General features: G+C 38.5%; 1 protein-coding gene across 6 annotated transcripts in view; it reads right to left on the bottom strand.

Annotated features, from left to right (window-relative positions):
- Positions 1 to 16,522, bottom strand: part of SPAG9 (sperm associated antigen 9) — a 143,167-nt gene that overhangs the window by 12,394 nt on the left and 114,251 nt on the right. For all 6 annotated transcript variants that reach the window (XM_059998345.1, XM_059998344.1, XM_059998343.1 and 3 more), the window contains 13 exons: positions 15,338 to 15,394; positions 14,169 to 14,342; positions 13,513 to 13,642; positions 12,588 to 12,677; positions 12,170 to 12,337; positions 11,537 to 11,708; positions 9,295 to 9,513; positions 8,817 to 9,012; positions 7,089 to 7,214; positions 5,792 to 5,872; positions 5,023 to 5,090; positions 2,947 to 3,095; positions 1,780 to 1,951 (listed from right to left, as the gene is read on the bottom strand). In XM_059998345.1, the coding sequence (XP_059854328.1) occupies positions 1,780 to 1,951; positions 2,947 to 3,095; positions 5,023 to 5,090; positions 5,792 to 5,872; positions 7,089 to 7,214; positions 8,817 to 9,012; positions 9,295 to 9,513; positions 11,537 to 11,708; positions 12,170 to 12,337; positions 12,588 to 12,677; positions 13,513 to 13,642; positions 14,169 to 14,342; positions 15,338 to 15,394 (1,802 nt within the window). The remainder of the gene's footprint in view (positions 1 to 1,779; positions 1,952 to 2,946; positions 3,096 to 5,022; positions 5,091 to 5,791; positions 5,873 to 7,088; positions 7,215 to 8,816; positions 9,013 to 9,294; positions 9,514 to 11,536; positions 11,709 to 12,169; positions 12,338 to 12,587; positions 12,678 to 13,512; positions 13,643 to 14,168; positions 14,343 to 15,337; positions 15,395 to 16,522) is intronic.

The raw sequence follows: 16,522 nt of genomic DNA on the forward strand, positions 1-16,522 counted from the left end.
ACATCAATGAAGGCGAACGCTCGTTTGGCTTTATCATCTATCTGACAATTCACGGTTAATGGAAAAAGAAAACTCTAAAAGTGGCTGGCATTACATTATCATTCAGAAGGAAGATGCTGTGGATCAGGAAATATGATACAGGATTTACTTAAGGAGCTGCAAAACCAAACCAAACAAACCAAAACACAACACAAAACAAAAAAACCTCAACAAAAACAGTTTACTAGATTGGGGAAATTAAATGTCCTTCCATTTTATAAATGGAGAGAGTTCTTGCTTGCCTTAATTTTCTTTTCACAGGTAAGAAACAATCTTTGCTAACAAAACCTATATTCTTTCCTTGTTTATATATTTGAGTCTAAAGCAGTTTAGAAATTTTAGGATACCATATGCATGTAATTTAGGAAGAATAAATGCACTTTTTTATTTCAAGGGAATTTTAAAACTGATCTTATTTTCAGGGATTTGAGGGCAAAATTATTAAACAGATAATACATTTAAGACAAACAGCATCTAGTTACTCATAAGTTCTACTTACTAGAAATGAGAGTATGATCATAGAATCACAGTGTTAGAAGGAACCTTAAATAGTCTAAGCTAGAGATCTTTAACTTATGGGCAAAGTACATTCCTGAAATTAGTTTATGTCTATGTGTATATATGGCTGATTCAAGGGAGAGGGCACATCAGGTTTCCTGAGGGCGACGACTCTAAAAAAGTTAAAAACCACTGATGCGGTTCAACCTCTCTTCATAAAGAAATCATTTGTGACATCCCTAATAGTCATACAGCACTGGACTGGGATGCTAAGGATACTGCAAGGGACAAACCAAAGATAGTCCCTGCCCTTCATGAAGATTAAGTTCTGTCGGGGAGAGAGACAGTAAGTATGATACTGGTACAACCACAGTAATGATAAGCCCATGAAGAAAAAGTATAAGAGGTCCTAAATAAAACTGGGAGATCAGGAAAGGTCTCTTCTGGATGTGACATATAAGCTATGCCCTGAAAGCCAAGTAAAAAGGGACTAAGAAAAACTTCTCAGACAGAGGATACAGCACATGTGAGGGCCTTGAAATGGGAAAGAACTCGTTGAGTTTAGGTCCGTGTGGGCAGAACAGAGTGAGCAAGGAGAGAGGTCCAGACCATTTAAGTTCTTCTGATAATGTCACAAAATGTCATCTCACCTAAAGACAAGAATATTCTGAAAGTGGCTGGCATTACATAAGTGGAGGTATGTCTCAGTGATATCTGCACACTGGTTACTATGCAGAAAGCTGACTGGAGTGGAGATAGGAAGACCAGTTAAGAGGCTCATAGTCGTCTGGGGAGGAAAGAATGGTGACCTGGCCTGTGGGAATAGTGGTAGATATAAAGATGTAACTAATTTAAGGGAATTCCCTGGTAGTCCAGTGGTTAGGACTCAGCAGTTTCATTGCCAGGGCCTGGGTTCAATATCTGGTTGGGGAACAAAGATCCCGAAAGCTGCATGGTGTGGTCAAAACAAGACAAAAGACGTAACTGATTTAAGATATTCTGGGGGAAGACTTGACAGTTCCTGCTGATGGGTTAGATGTGGGGAACAAGAGAGGAGTCAGAAATGATCCCAAGTTTCTGTCAAGAACCACAGGGTAGATGGAGCATCTGCCTGACTCTTTCAGTGATAAGAGCTCACTATTCCTGAGGCAACTTACTCATTGGTTCAACCCAGCATTTGAGACCATTTAAAAATAAACCATTTTCTTTGACTGACAAAGATAAAATGCTTTAGAAGCTTACCTAGCATTTTGCTTACATAAGGCTCAATGTCCACATCCTGCAGATGTTGATAAGTGTGTGCATGATAGAGACGGAGTGTGGAATCCAAACGAATGGAGACCCACACGCCATCACCCACCCAGGCAAGCTGCCGCACTTGGCTCTCCTTCCTGGGGTGTGCATCAAATGATTTCTAGAAAAGATTGTTCAATCACAATGTTACTTTTATTATGTAGGAGTTCGTGTTTAAAAACTGTGCAAATTTGCACAATAATTTGGCAGACTATATATTAAAAGAGGAGCCCAAATATGTTACTCTTACATACACAATTGCTATTATCCTAGACTGCAAAACAAAATGAAGAAGAACCAAAGGATGTTGGATTTCAGCACTGTGTAGGATATCAACTTATGAAAGCAATGCTGACACATCCATTCTATGTAACAGCATTCAACAAAAAGATTGAATTTAACCTCAGGATTTTGTATTGTTACAGAGCAATACACAAAATAAGATCCTGTTTATAATTAGACAAAAAGGAACTTACAATGCTGTATGTGTGTGTATAGATATCCGCATGTAAGGAATACATCTAAAACATAAAGGCCAAATGGAACTTCTAGGGTTGGGAACAGGATTTGGGACAGAACTTTCATCTTAAAAATTTCCTACTGTTTTTCTTTTCTTAAACAATTAGAATAAATTTATGTATTGTGGCAAAACTTTAAGAAAACAATGCTAATGCTAAGAGGTTTTTGTTCTTACAACAAATTCCCACTGCAATATTATTCCTCAGTCTGTGACACATATACGGATTTGCCTGGATACACACTGAGTAGTGGGGGAGACTTGAGGGTCCTGCTCTCAGATCACCTCTACATAACTAAACATTTCAAGAACCATGTATTCAAATAATACATGTATGCATCCACGGATACTCAGACACACATTTAGTCATTCATGTGTGAATCTTCCTTCCTTTTTAAAAAACCACTTCCCCTACTCATAGTCAAAAGCAGAAGGAGAAGTAAAGTAACACAGAAAGCTGAGAATTCATCCAAAATACCACCGGAGTACCCCAAAACACGCAGATTCAGATAACAATTTCTAAAGAAGAAAATAATTAAGCCTTAGGGTCTTCAGGTAATACAAATTCAGTTAGGTACAGAAAACATGGGTTAACTTGCCTCTATTTTCATGGCCTTTGGCTGAACCACATAAATTTTGTTCCTATAGCCACACCAAACTTTGTCATGTACCACAGTCATGCATCGGATGGAATGGTGAGGTCGTCCAAGATCTAACAAGTGATAGTTTGACAAATCCCACTGCCCGTCTTTAAAATAAGAAACAGATGATTAGTTTATGCACACTACCTTTTACTCAATTTTAATTCAAGAAACATTCTATTTGGGTGTGTAATTAAATTTATTGATGAAGCATCCCCCGGATACCATGTATTCAGTGTATATTTACAGAGATTGAGTTCTTTTGTTCTATAAACTGCAAAGTTGGAAGAGACCTCAAAGGTCATATGGTTCAACCTGTCACCCAGTACCTGGACCCCCATGCTCTCAACAGCAGTGATGTGATAAATCAGTTATAAGTTACCTGTTTATAATAATATTTTAAGAATTAGAATGGATTTAAGGTTATTTTGGGGATAATACTGCTCTCGCTCACTTGCATTTTGATATATCTTCTTGGCTAGAAGTCAAGGGCAATGCATTGCTAACACTTTAGGAATTATGCATACTATAATTTTAGTGATGACAGAAATACATACAAATGAGAACCAACCACTGTAAGCTTGCTTTGCTTGAACAATTTCAGTGAAAGAAAACATACTACCTCACAAAGCAGCTGTTCCATTGTAAGAAAGCTATAATTGTCTTAAAAATATTCCCCATACCTAGCTAAAGTCTGCCTGCCTTCTTGTACGTAACCACTCATTAATCTATAGCTTTGCCTAATGGAAACACAGAATAAATCCAGTCCCACTTCATTGCTACCGCCCTGTCTTCTCCTTTCAAAACCAAGCACACCACAGTTCATGGAGTCTTCATCCTAACTCCGCTTTGTCCAGATCCATTTAATGTTGATCTACTAGAGTGGAGCAGGATTATCACCAGCCCTGCTCTGGACTCTAATTTCTATGAGGCTTAGGATGTTAACTCGTATTGAGTTTGATATCACTCTTCAGACCTATCTCCTCCATCTACTCTTCTGAACCCAAATGTAGGACTTTACATGTATCCTTAGTAAATGTATTTTGTTTATCTTGTTCAATATAATTTTGGATTCAGTTTACCAAAATATTTATTATTCCATTTTTTCTAGGTTCTTCTACTCACTAGTTGAGTGACCATGAACAAGTGACTAAAATACTCTGTGCCTCAGTTTCCTCATCTATAAAGTGAGGATGACAATAGAATTTTCTGCTTAAGTTGCTGTGAGGATTAAACCCAGATAGTCTATAAAAGGGCCTGAACAAGGTAAAACGGAGGCCTCTCTTTTTGTTATGGAGTCATTAACCAGCAACCTCTAGCACCTGCCTATCATCTACCTCACACTTCTTGAGGCCCCAAAGGACATGAGACTTTGGGAAAAGGCTTGTGAAAATCTGAATTTAGTGGATCTACGTTTGTATAATATTTCCCTGATCTACCATTCTAGTAGGTAGGAAATGAAATATCACTTTTGTTTGATACATGTACCAAGGAGTTACACGCTCAATTCCCTTAATTTAATTCACTCAAGGCAGTTTTCTGACACCACCACCCTTCTGTGTGCAGATGGTAGAAACACTGGTTTAAAGGGGAAGAATATAAAGAACGTAACATGAAAATGATTAAACCTTACCCAATTAAAAATTCTTTTTAAAAACATCCCAAATGTAACTGGTTGCAAATTATTTTTAAAATACTGGGCAAAAGAAAACATATCCTCTCACTAAATTTCTCCTAACTGCATAAGTATATGAGTGAAAAACATATACCTCCATTGCACATTCTATAAGAGGACCACGAGGACTATTTGCTCATTATGGTAAACAGGTTTTCACCGAGGTATACTATTAATGTATGTCTGCAGGCAAGAACTCACATACTCACTGATGTCATACACGGTTAGTATTCAGTTTAAACCTTTATTCTTTCTCCTATTAAGTATGATTTCTTTAAAACATAAGAAGCCAATCTGCTTGAAAATGTTCTTGCAAAGCAACAAGTTAGCACACATGTTATATATTCATAACAACTCACCAACTCCTCTGTGAAAGATTGCAAGGGTACCATCAGCCAGGGCCACTAACACAATTCCTTTCACATGTCTGCAAACAGGAATGGGGATTTTAGAACTCTCCATCTGGGAATATGGAAGACACTGCATGCTACCGAGCTAGTTCAGAGTTTCTCAGAAGACCAGTCTGTGATGTATTAGGAGCTTACACGAGAACCTAAATGAACATCATTCTTTTCTTCACTGAGAAAGTCTTGCTATGAAAATGTCAGCTCAACTAAATAAAAAGCATGTGTGGTGACTCAGTTGTTTCACTTTCTAGCCCAAGTTCCTCCTCCCATCACAGACTACCAACAAAAGGTCCACAGACCAGAGACACACACCCCAAGTAGAACTAACAGAGTCAGCTCTGTGGACCTAACAGACAAACTGACTTTTGATAGTCAACATACAGGAAAGGACTAGTAAATCAATGCCCCAATCAACATATTCACAAAGTATAAAGAATACTCTAAAACAAATATAAATTAATGGGGTTTAATTGGTTTTCTCCCCCAAAGTACTAAAGAACTCTCAGTATGGTGAGGAATCAACCTGGCAAGTTTTCTCTTATACTTAAAGTTCTCCAGTTTACTTCCTAGTTAGAGTTTCAATCTCACTCATAAAGAGGGTTACAAAAAAATATGGATACTGATTTAGTCATGAAGCACATGTTAACTTTAATAGTCTTAGAATCTAGTTTATACCAAAATACATATTTTTGAATGGAAGAATTTCTAAAATAAAACTTACACAATACTGAGAATCGAATCTTTAAGTTTAATAGAATGGAGACATTTCCTCCACTGGGCTACAGATGAATGGACATACAAACTGCAAGAACAAAATCAAGACTGGTAAGGCATAGGGAACATCAAGTAGTTGTTTATATCTAATAATGAACACAAAGTTCTTTCAGAAGGAAAGAAGAGTAACATAAAAATTTTAGGAAAAAACAATAATGAGAGTAAGCGTAGGCCTAAAGCAGAGAAATAAGCTGCTTAAGCAAACAGAAACATACAAAGAATGAAAAGCCAGAACTAACGCCTGGTTAGTTAGTCTCAGGTTACCCCATACTTCAGAATCCTTGGCTAGAAACCTTTTCAAAAAAATAATCTTACTTTTCTACCATACTGAGCTTTCTGATGACTGAGTGGTTTACATCAGGGAGTGGCAAACTAAGGCCCATAGGCCAAATCTAGCCATCTACCTGTCTTAGTACACTATGCAAACTAAAAATGGTCTTTACATTTTTAAACGGTTGGAAAAAAATCAAAAGGAGAGTATTTCATGACATACGAGACATATGAAATTCAGTGTTCATAAGTTTTATTATTATTGGAACATAGCCACACCAGTTCACTTCAATGCAGCGGCTGCTTTTGCACCACAACAGCATAGTTGAGAAGTTGCTACAAAGATCATATGGCCACGAAACCTAACATATTTCTTATGTGACCCTTCAAAGAAAAAGCGTGCCAAACCTTCATTCTGTAGTGTGAGACCTTTATGGGAAAGATGTACTAGTGATCCTGTTTAACCTCAGGAGAAGCACAAGTCTGTAAGACTCCCCACACGACTACAAAGTCCTATAATGTCTGTTATCATCTCCTAAGCTTTCAGACTCTGATTTGTCCTGGTTTTCCTAGAAGTTATGTTTACAATTGGGCCCTCCTGAAGCCAAAGAGATTGTTTAATCCTTGATATTCCCTGAACACACTCTAGCTTATATAAACCTTTTGTTGTTCAGGATCTCCTATTTCTAGATCACCCAGATTTTAAAGTTTTATTTACCTCTTTTTCCAAGAATATTATATAAAAGGAACATCCTGTGACAAACATATGGTTTACCATTCAGAACCAATGCAAGTCAAAGTCCAGTTTATGAGGCAGTTGCAACATAACCTCAAAATTGTGCGTATATAAAATTCTTTGCTTTAATAAGCACTTTGTGTTTGTATTTGTATGTACCACATTTTAGTTATCTTCTGATTTCAAAAGCAAAAATGAAAGACTAAAGATTTCTAATATTAAAAGAGTTGGTACCTACCAGCCATTCTGAGCTCCAAGCCACATAGTTGGTAAAAGGCTACTCATTTTCTGGGCTTCCTCTCTCATCAGGTCTTGTTCATTTTGTAATACTGATATTTGATCTTTATATGCATCTGAGTCATTACTGGAAAAGGTGAGACAAAGGAAAAAAATCTGAATATGTTTAGCTACAGTTTTCAGGAATTGATCATTTCTATATTTTAGTTTACAGTTTAAAAAAAAATCAAATAATCGAACACTAAATTCCAGTAAAGCCAAAGTTAAATGCTTATATTAAACATTTCAAAAAGAGAGAGAGAGAGAGAGAGAGAGAAAGAAAGAAAGAAAGAGAAGAAGAGAGAGAGAGGGAGGGAAGGAGGGAGGGAGGGAGGGAGGGAGGGAGGGAGGGAGGGAGAAAGTGGAGAAGGAAGGAAGGAAGAGAGGCAAGGCAATGAGGTGCAGGGGGGAGGGAGAGATAAGAAAGAAATGAAAGAAATATAAATACATATATTTCAGCAATTGTTCCAGAAGTAACATTAAGATACTAGGAAGCTCAAGGTACAGAGAACTGAGTTAAGACACGGTGATGAAATATAACAGTGAATATCCAGACTATAGTTAAGGTTCTCCCTTACAGTTATTTTGAATTTTATGAGTTTCTTCTGTGGGGAGAGAAAGAGGAGAGATAGTTTGTTTAAAAACCACACACATACACACACACACACGAGGGTGAATTATAAAGAATTTGCTAAAATAAATTAATAAGCTGAAACATGCTTGTATTCTACCCCAAAACCTTCATTCTTTGGACTGTCAGAGGACATTTAGTAAAAAAAAAAAAAAAAAGCATAACTGGGATATCAAATTCAAAACAGACAAACAAATCAGTAAGTCCAAAAAGATAACTTTATTCTTAAATTAACAATTAAATGTTAAGAGACACCTGGTTGCTCTATTCATTAAGAGGAAGAATATTAAATTGTAAAAAGACTCCAGTTTTGATAGACTCCCATCAGCTTTCTATAAGGCCTAGAGAAGGCAAGAAAGAAAATTAAAGAATTTGCTAAATGGCCCTTATTTTCAAAGGAAGAATCTAAAACAAATTGTTTTCTGGGCTTCCCTGGTGGCACAGTGGTTGAGAGTCCGCCTGCCGATGCAGGGGACACGGGTTCGTGCCCCGGTCCGGGAGGATCCCGCGTGTCGTGGAGCGGCTGGGCCCGTGAGCCATGGCCACTGAGCCTGCGTGTGCGGAGCCTGTGCTCCACAACGGGAGAGGCCACAGCAGTGAGAGGCCCGCGTACCGCAAAAAAAAAAAAAAAAAAAAGGGTCATTGAAACCCACATGGGAAATTTAAATTTAAATGGCCAATTTCACTGACAAAGTGGGTGTGAGAGTAGGAGAAGGTATTAAAATGGCAGAGAGTTATTAACAGAATAGAAGACAGTGAGTACAACAATTAACAAAAAATCATACCAAAAGAGAAAATGACTGGGAAGATTTTGACTAATATACCTTATAAGTAAGTTTTTTTTAAGTTGGAAGGAATAGAGAACAAATGGGTGAAAAAATATGTCTAGAGAGAATGCAATGGAAGGAAAAGATGAAGACATAGTTGAAGTAAGTAATAACATCTAAATCTACCACAACAACGTCAAATAGTAGGAATATTTTGACTGCTTGAGATCATTTTGGTTCCTTTTATGTGTGCACTTATCTGGTTCCCTAAATTGTTAACCCATTTGTATACCTTGACTGATATACTGGTGAGAGGTCTTCTGGGATTTGAACTCCCAAAGGATCTGTAAAAACATGCTCTGTGTACACGCCAGTTTGGGAGATATCCACGGTATCTTCAGCTGACCCTGCATTGCCTTCTGTAGCTTCAGTTGCTTCTTCTGCTGTTGGAACATTTTCATCAACCTCACTATTTTCTGTTTCCTTTTCTACAAAATAAATAAAACATGCTAACGATCCTAAGTTTGAGCTTTTCTTCCAATAATTTCCCCACACACAAACCCCCTCTATAGAATTCCACTCTGCTACTCCCTTTTCCTCCACACTATGTAATAAGACTGAGGATTCTTGATTTCATTTAACATTCATCACTCGATCTTCTTTCAAGCTCTTTCATCCTTGTTACTTTAAGGTCTAAGTTTAGTCCATAATGAGGCATCTGGGACAGGCTCAGACTCTATACAGACGGTATCTAAGGAGGACAGACATACCTGGTGGTTTTTCTATCACTGGAGATGTTCCGTTGGTACTAGGGGAAGTGGCAGCTGCTGTCACACCTTCTGTAGAACAACCAACCACCGTGATGCCTCCCAACAGGCTGTCTGTCTCTGCTGAGCTATTGCTTGTCATGCTTCCACATAAAGATGCTTTGTCTACTTGTCCGGATTCTGAAAGCTCTTCTCCTGCGGGGTAGTCTGTTTCTCGTGCTCCTGAAAAACAAGATAAACCTTCGTTTCATAGCTCAGTAAACTCCTATAAATAGCATTTTCTCCATTAAGGCAACAATAGGTTTGAAATAAGAGTGCAGGTGAGACAAAGAGCTATTCAAATACACTGCCAAGATGGTAACTAAATTTTATTTAAACTAATTTAAACTCAATTCACAATTTGAGAAAGTAGCTTAAAAAATTAAGATAATACTTCTATTAACGCAAGCACAAGTAAACCTGAAAATGTCAGAAATGACATTTCTGTTCTTAATATGAGCTCTTAAGCAGCCGCCTAATGAAATTAAAAACAATGAAATCTAGGGCTTCCCTGGTGGCGCAGTGGTTGAGAATCTGCCTGCCAATGCGGGGGACACAGGTTCGAGCCCTGGTCTGGGAGGATCCCACGTGCCGCGGAGCAACTGGGCCCGTGAGCCACAACTACTGAGCCTGCGCATCTGGAGGAGAGGCCGCGATAGTGAGAGGCCCGCACACCGCGATGAAGAGTGGCCCCCGCTCTCCGCAACTGGAGAAAGCCCTCACGCAGAAATGAAGACCCAACGCAGCCAAATAAATAAATAAATAAATAAAATAAAAAAACAAAAACAATGAAATCTAATTATATCTGACAAGGTAGCAAAAAATTTTTTTAATTATCTCTATTACTATTTGAAATATGAACTTCCACCACTATAAAAATTAATACAGGACTTCCCTGGTGGCACAGTGGCTAAGAATCCGCCTGCCAATGCAGGGGACATGGGTTCTATCCCTGGTCCGGGAAGATCCCACATGCCATGGAGCAGCTAAGTCCGTGAGCCACAACTACTGAGCCTGTGCTCTAGAGCCTGCGAGCCACAACTACTGAGTCCGAGTGCCACAACTACTGAAGCCCGGGTGCCTAGAGTCTGTGCTCCGCAACAAGAGAAGCCGCCGCAACGAGAAGCCCGCGCACCACAATGAAGAGTAGCCCCCGCTCGCCGCCAACTAGAGAAAGCCCACGTGCAGCAACGAAGACCCAATGCAGCCATAAATAAACAAACAAACAAACAAATAAATAAAATTAATACAGCCTAGGTGTATACAGTGCCTTAAGATATTAGTACCACATTTAAAAACTAAGCATTTACCATAAAAAAATAAACCTCTTCAGTTCTCTTTATTTAGAAAGCTGTTTTTATTCCTATCACATTACAAAAAATTTTTTGTAGTAAAATATACATATATACTACACAAAACTTTCCATTTTAACCATTTTAAGTGTACAATTGAGTGGCATTAATTACATTCACAATGTTGTACAGCCATCACAGCTATGTCCAAAACTTTTCTGTCACCACACATAGAAAATCTGTACCAATTAAACAATAACTCTCTGCTCCCTGAGCCCCTACCACTGGTAATCTTTAATTTAATTCTGTCTTTATGAATTTGCCTAGTCTAGATAGCTCATGTAAGTGGAATCATACAATATTTGTGTCTGAGTTGTTTCCAAGGTTAATCCATGTTGTGGCATGTATCAATATCTCATTCCTTTATATGGCTGAATAATATTCCACTGTGTAGATATAACATCAACCTCTTTAATTTTTTGGGGGCGGGGGCTGCGCCGCGTGGCATGCAGGATCTTAGTTCCCCGACCAGGGATGGAACCCATGCCCCCTGCAGTGGAAGTACGTAGTCCTAACCACTGGATCGCCAGGGAATTCCCTTTAATTTTTAAACCAATGTTTTAACATCACATAATATTTAATATACAACTTTAGAAGGCCTTCCCTTACTATTCAATCTAAATAGCCCCTTGCCCTCTGCCACCCACTTATCTTCTCAAATTTCCATTGTTTTACTTTCTTCACAGTATCTGAAAATCTCTTTGTTAGTCATTTGTTTCCAGTTTATTTTTGGTCTTCACCAACTAGAAAATAAACTCCGTGAGAGAGTGGTACATAACTATCTCCAGTAACCAGTCGGTTCTTGCCAGTAAGGAGCTGTGGACGGTGGGAAGAGAGGAGCATGGTACTCTTACCTGGTACACTTGCTATACACAGAACATGAGAGTTGCAAACAGTGAAACTATCTAGGATGTTGCCTGGTTGGACAGCATCAATAATGATAACTTTTGTAGCTGAATGAGTGCTGGTACAGATCCAGACTAGACTGGATAATTCTTCTTGATTTTTTAACTCCTTCTGCTGCTCCTGCATAGGCAAAGTAAGGAAAATGAATGTTTAAAATGAGACGTATGTGTAAATATCCATGCGGCTGTGCCTCTACACTAAAGGACAATACTATTTCAAGTTTATTTCCAGATTATTTGGAAGGCTGAAAGTATAACCACCTTTCAACAATAATTAGTAGACTAAGAATTAGCAGTTAAAGCAGATCAGTGTTAAAGCTGTTCTATATCTTGACTGTGATGATTGCTACATAGGTGCATACCTTTGTCAAAACTCTTTGAACTGTATCCATTTAGAGCGTACATTTTATTTTATGTAAAATATACTCCAGTAAAACTGATTTAAAAGAGAGAGAGGGGGGATGAGGAGTAAGCAAGGGCGTAGTAACCCCAATTAGAAGTTGGACCCAGAAGTAAGTTTGAGATCAAAGAGCTAAGCAATTAGTCTCAGAAACTGGGTCAATTTTTAGTGTAAGCACTTACCTTAAGTTCCTGATCTAACTTGTCTAAACTGCTCTGAGATGCACTTCGCTGTTCACTGCCTTCTGCATCCAAACCAGCAACATCCTTGTAAAAGACACTCGCTCCAACCACAGAGCCACCGTCTCTGGTCTTCCCACCTGACAAACTGACTCCAACAGCACACCACAGCTTTTTTGGGTTAAAAAAAGATGGTATTAAGTCACTTTCTCTCTAAAAATGTTTACAACTTTTCACATTTCTTTAAAAGATCTAATGATTACAAACAGAGGGCTCTAAAAATATTCAAAGTATTCCAGTCTAAAACCACAAAATGAACAATAACCTTGCCCACGAAAGTAGAATTTAAACTTTTTTGGTTTTAGGAAAAACTTCACCAAGATTTTAAGCAATATTACCATTAACTTCAAAATTAATTTACCTTCATTGATGTATCTTTTTCATCTAGAGGTCTGAGATAGACAGGTACAGGTAAATTTTTCATCTTATTTTCCCCTTGTCCATTGGTTACCTAATAATTGGGGAGGGGAGAAAAAGACACACTGGGTAAGCCTCATCAAAAGTGAACTTACAGGGCTTCCCTGGTGGCACAGTGGTTGAGAGTCCGCCTGCCGATGCAGGGGACATAGGTTCGTGCCCTGGTCCGGGAGGATCTCACGTGCCGCGGAGCGGCTGGGCCCATGAGCCGTGGCCGCTGGGCCTGTGCGTCTGGAGCCTGTGCTCCGCAACGGGAGGGGCCGCAGCGGTGAGAGGCCCACATACCGCAAAAAAAAAAAAAGTGAACTTACAGAACCACTGAGACATGGACAAGCACTGCTGTAACATACTTATTCTATGAAGTCAAGTTCAAGTTAACTTTGTCATTCTTATTTGAAAAATAAGCAGAAAATCAAGTGGCAATTAGAGAAGATAAGATGCTGCTTTGGGAGCTCAGAAAAGATACATTAACTCACAGACCTGTTAGTGCACACGTGTGTGTGTGTGTGTGTGTGTGTGTGTGTGTGTGTTAGGGGTAGGGAATATAGTAAAGTTCCTGAAGACCTGAATTTTTTTTAACAAAATCTTCAAATATTAAAATAGAATAGGATACCCCAAGTCACATGTACTCAGCCACCTCCTATTGACCCCTCTCCTTCCTCACAGAACTCAGAGGCATTTCTCTTGAGCTGAAGGGCTCAAGAAAACCGCCTAAAACCCAGTACCCTCAATACTTCTCTAAACGTGTGCCAAATCCATGCCACTTGAAACTGAGCAGATTGGGACGTGTAGTTCGAGTCTTTCATGCCCAGGCCTACTCCTCCCCCTCGCATCTCCCATTAGATGCTCTTACCATGTTCAAACGTTACCTGTTTGTACTTTTGAGGCAGACTCCAGCCAAAAGCCTGCACTCTACCATCTTCCTTCTGAACATGTGCCTTTACCTGACGATACTGTTCTCTCTTCTGTTCTCTGCGTGAGGCTAAACTAGCTTCAGTTCTAAAAGGGAAAGAAATTTCCTTTTTAAGTTAAGTGAATATAACAACAGCTTATCTCCCCTCCCCTGCTAAAATAGCATAAATAACAAGAAAAAATTACCTTGTGTCAGGCAGTTTACAGACACTATATAATTTAATCCTAACATCTCTAAGGTAGGTTATCATACTCATTTTATAGGTAGAGACACTGGGGCTCTGAGAGATTACCTTTCCCAAGTTCATCTACCTAGTGAGGAGCAGGGTCAGGATGGAAAGCCAGTTCCTTCTGACAACAGAGGAAATGATCAAACAACTAGGACAAGGGCTTATATAGGTCTTCAACATTTCTATTAATATTTATCAATGTTGTCAAACTAGCAAAAAGGAGATTTTAAAACATTTCTCCTCTTTATGAAAACTAGGAGCAACGTACTTAAAGGCAGTCAAGTTATAGGAATAGTTTCTTTATAGCTGATCTGATAAGGGGCAAGAATATTCTGAACTGTTAAGTTATTTAGGGTGTAACCGCTAGTCTGAAAAACACTTACTCTTCGCTAAGGAAATCAAAGGCTTTGGACTTATCCCCTGGGAGTTGAGATAAGGTGCTGCTTCTTTTCTTGACGGAAGGAGTAACGTGAGAGGTGGGTGCATTGTACTTCAGATTAACCGGTGGTTCAGGCTTCTTAGTAGTGTTACTTGAGGAGCTGAAAAGTCTGCTGAAACTAAAAGGAAAATGAGAGGATGTGTGTGTGCAGTGTGTGTGTGTGTTACATGCATGGTTAAGAACAATCCATCATTTTCCACAAATTCCAGAGAGCTTTTACAAGGAAATGAGTTAGAAACCAGCAAAAAGATTTTTTGTAGTTACACACTGCAACCTCAGCAATAACTCACAGCCAAACTCAGACATTCAGGAAAGAGAAACTATTGCCTAGAATGGCAGATCCCTGTTCTTTAATTAGCAACCCTCATAATGAAAGGAAGGAGCTCTTGAGTACAGGGAACTTCTCGTAATGAAGAAATAAAATAAGACGGTTCCTTTAGCCAGCCAGTGGTTGTTAAACAGCAAGGTTATGGCTGCACGGTTTGAACAGAAGCTTAGTAAGCCACTTCTAAAAATAGTCATAATAAAGTACTAGAACACATACTACCATTTTAACACGTACCTTATACATTTTTTTAGTAACCTCAATTTAAATAACTATTTTCACATCCACTCAAAAAAGAGAAAAAAACCTATTTCTATTAAATACCAGAAAAAATTCACCAAAAAAGGGCAAGTTTTAAGCACAGTAAATGCACAGTACTTCCAGCACAAACACAGTTCAAGTCCCAAACGCACAGGTACACACACAACTCAACCCCACAAACACTAAATTTCTAATCTTCACTTTGTAAAGTTCCTTACAATCACACAACCAGTGAATCAGTAACTTTAATGGGGATCCAGAAAACTATCAACTCTAAAAATAATTCCCCATTATTGTATTTAATTTAGTAGAGGATTCCACTAAATGCATAACCAACATGATGCATCTTACGATAGTCCTCAAGAACAGCCTTACCGAGCCGGCATACTACATACCAAAAAGAAAAAGTTCAGTTTAGCTATATACCCTAAATTTAAGAAAGAAAGCAAAAAGAAAGAAATCATTTGTGAAAATAAATTTTGATTCTAATCTCATCTCAGAGTCTTTGTGTGTTTTTAGATACTTACAACTGCCAAATGCTTGACCTTTTTTTTTCCTGCATGGCTGGATTTTCTCTTGATGCACTACAGGGAAAGGGAAAGAGAAGGGGTGGGAGACAGAGAGAGAGATGTTTAGTGAGGTAGTCTAGCTTTCTATCTGAAGAACGAGGGACCCAAGAAGTTCATGAAATACATGGAGGAGAGTCAACAATGTCAGCAAATAGTTACTTCGACCTATTGTGTCAGTCAGTCTGTTAAGGCCGATACAACTAATATAAATAAAATTCCATCCCTCCCTCAAAGAGCTCAGACTACTGATAAGAGACAAAATTATTATCTGGGCTGGACAGATAGCCAACAAGCCTGAATGTTACTATTTCAATTTTTTATTGAAGAGATATCCTCCAACTTCCCTTTTTATTAAAATATTGCATTGTAATTCCCTGTCTCTACATAAAGGTACCATTTGTTTTACACTTCCAGCTCTCAAAAATTAGCTTGTAACTTTAGTGTTCTGATGGGTCATTTTTCACAGGACTAAAACTTTTCCATTACTGAAAAGCTGACCAGGGAAGAAAATAAACTGCATTGGGACTTCCCTGGTGGTCCAGTGGTTAAGAATCCGCCTTCCAATGCAAGGGACGAGGGTTCAATCCCTGGTCAGAGAACTAAGATCTCACATGCCATGGGGCAACTAAACCCACACACCACAGCTACTGAGCCCGTGCGCTCTGGAGCCCACACGCCACAACTAGAGAGAAGCCCGGGCACCGCAACTAAAGATCCTGACACAGCCAAATAAATAAATTAATATTTAAAAAAAAAGAAAGAAAAGAAACTGCATTGATTCAATAATTCGACAAAATTTCAAAAAGAAAAAAAAAGGCACTGCAAATTGATTTAGTAAGGTTGTAAGGTTTCTGCTATGACTGTCAGAGTCCCCTTTTCATTTCTTTTTTTAAGGACTGAATTTAAAACATATTTTAATTCAATGAAGAAAGTTAAGCCACCATTTTTATTCACCTGTTGACTACCATTTCACTGCTAGAATTAAAAATAGGAATGAAAAGTGGAACCTGACTATATGCCTCAGTTTTTTAACTATTCACTCATTATTTATTCCATATCCCTTAAAAGCTGGAGTTAAGAACATATTTGTTAGTATATTAGTTTCTCTGTCCAATAAATAAAGATTAAGATAGTAATCTTCTT

The sequence above is a fragment of the Delphinus delphis genome, chromosome 19 (genome assembly GCF_949987515.2).
Source record: "Delphinus delphis chromosome 19, mDelDel1.2, whole genome shotgun sequence".
NCBI lineage: Eukaryota > Metazoa > Chordata > Mammalia > Artiodactyla > Delphinidae > Delphinus > Delphinus delphis.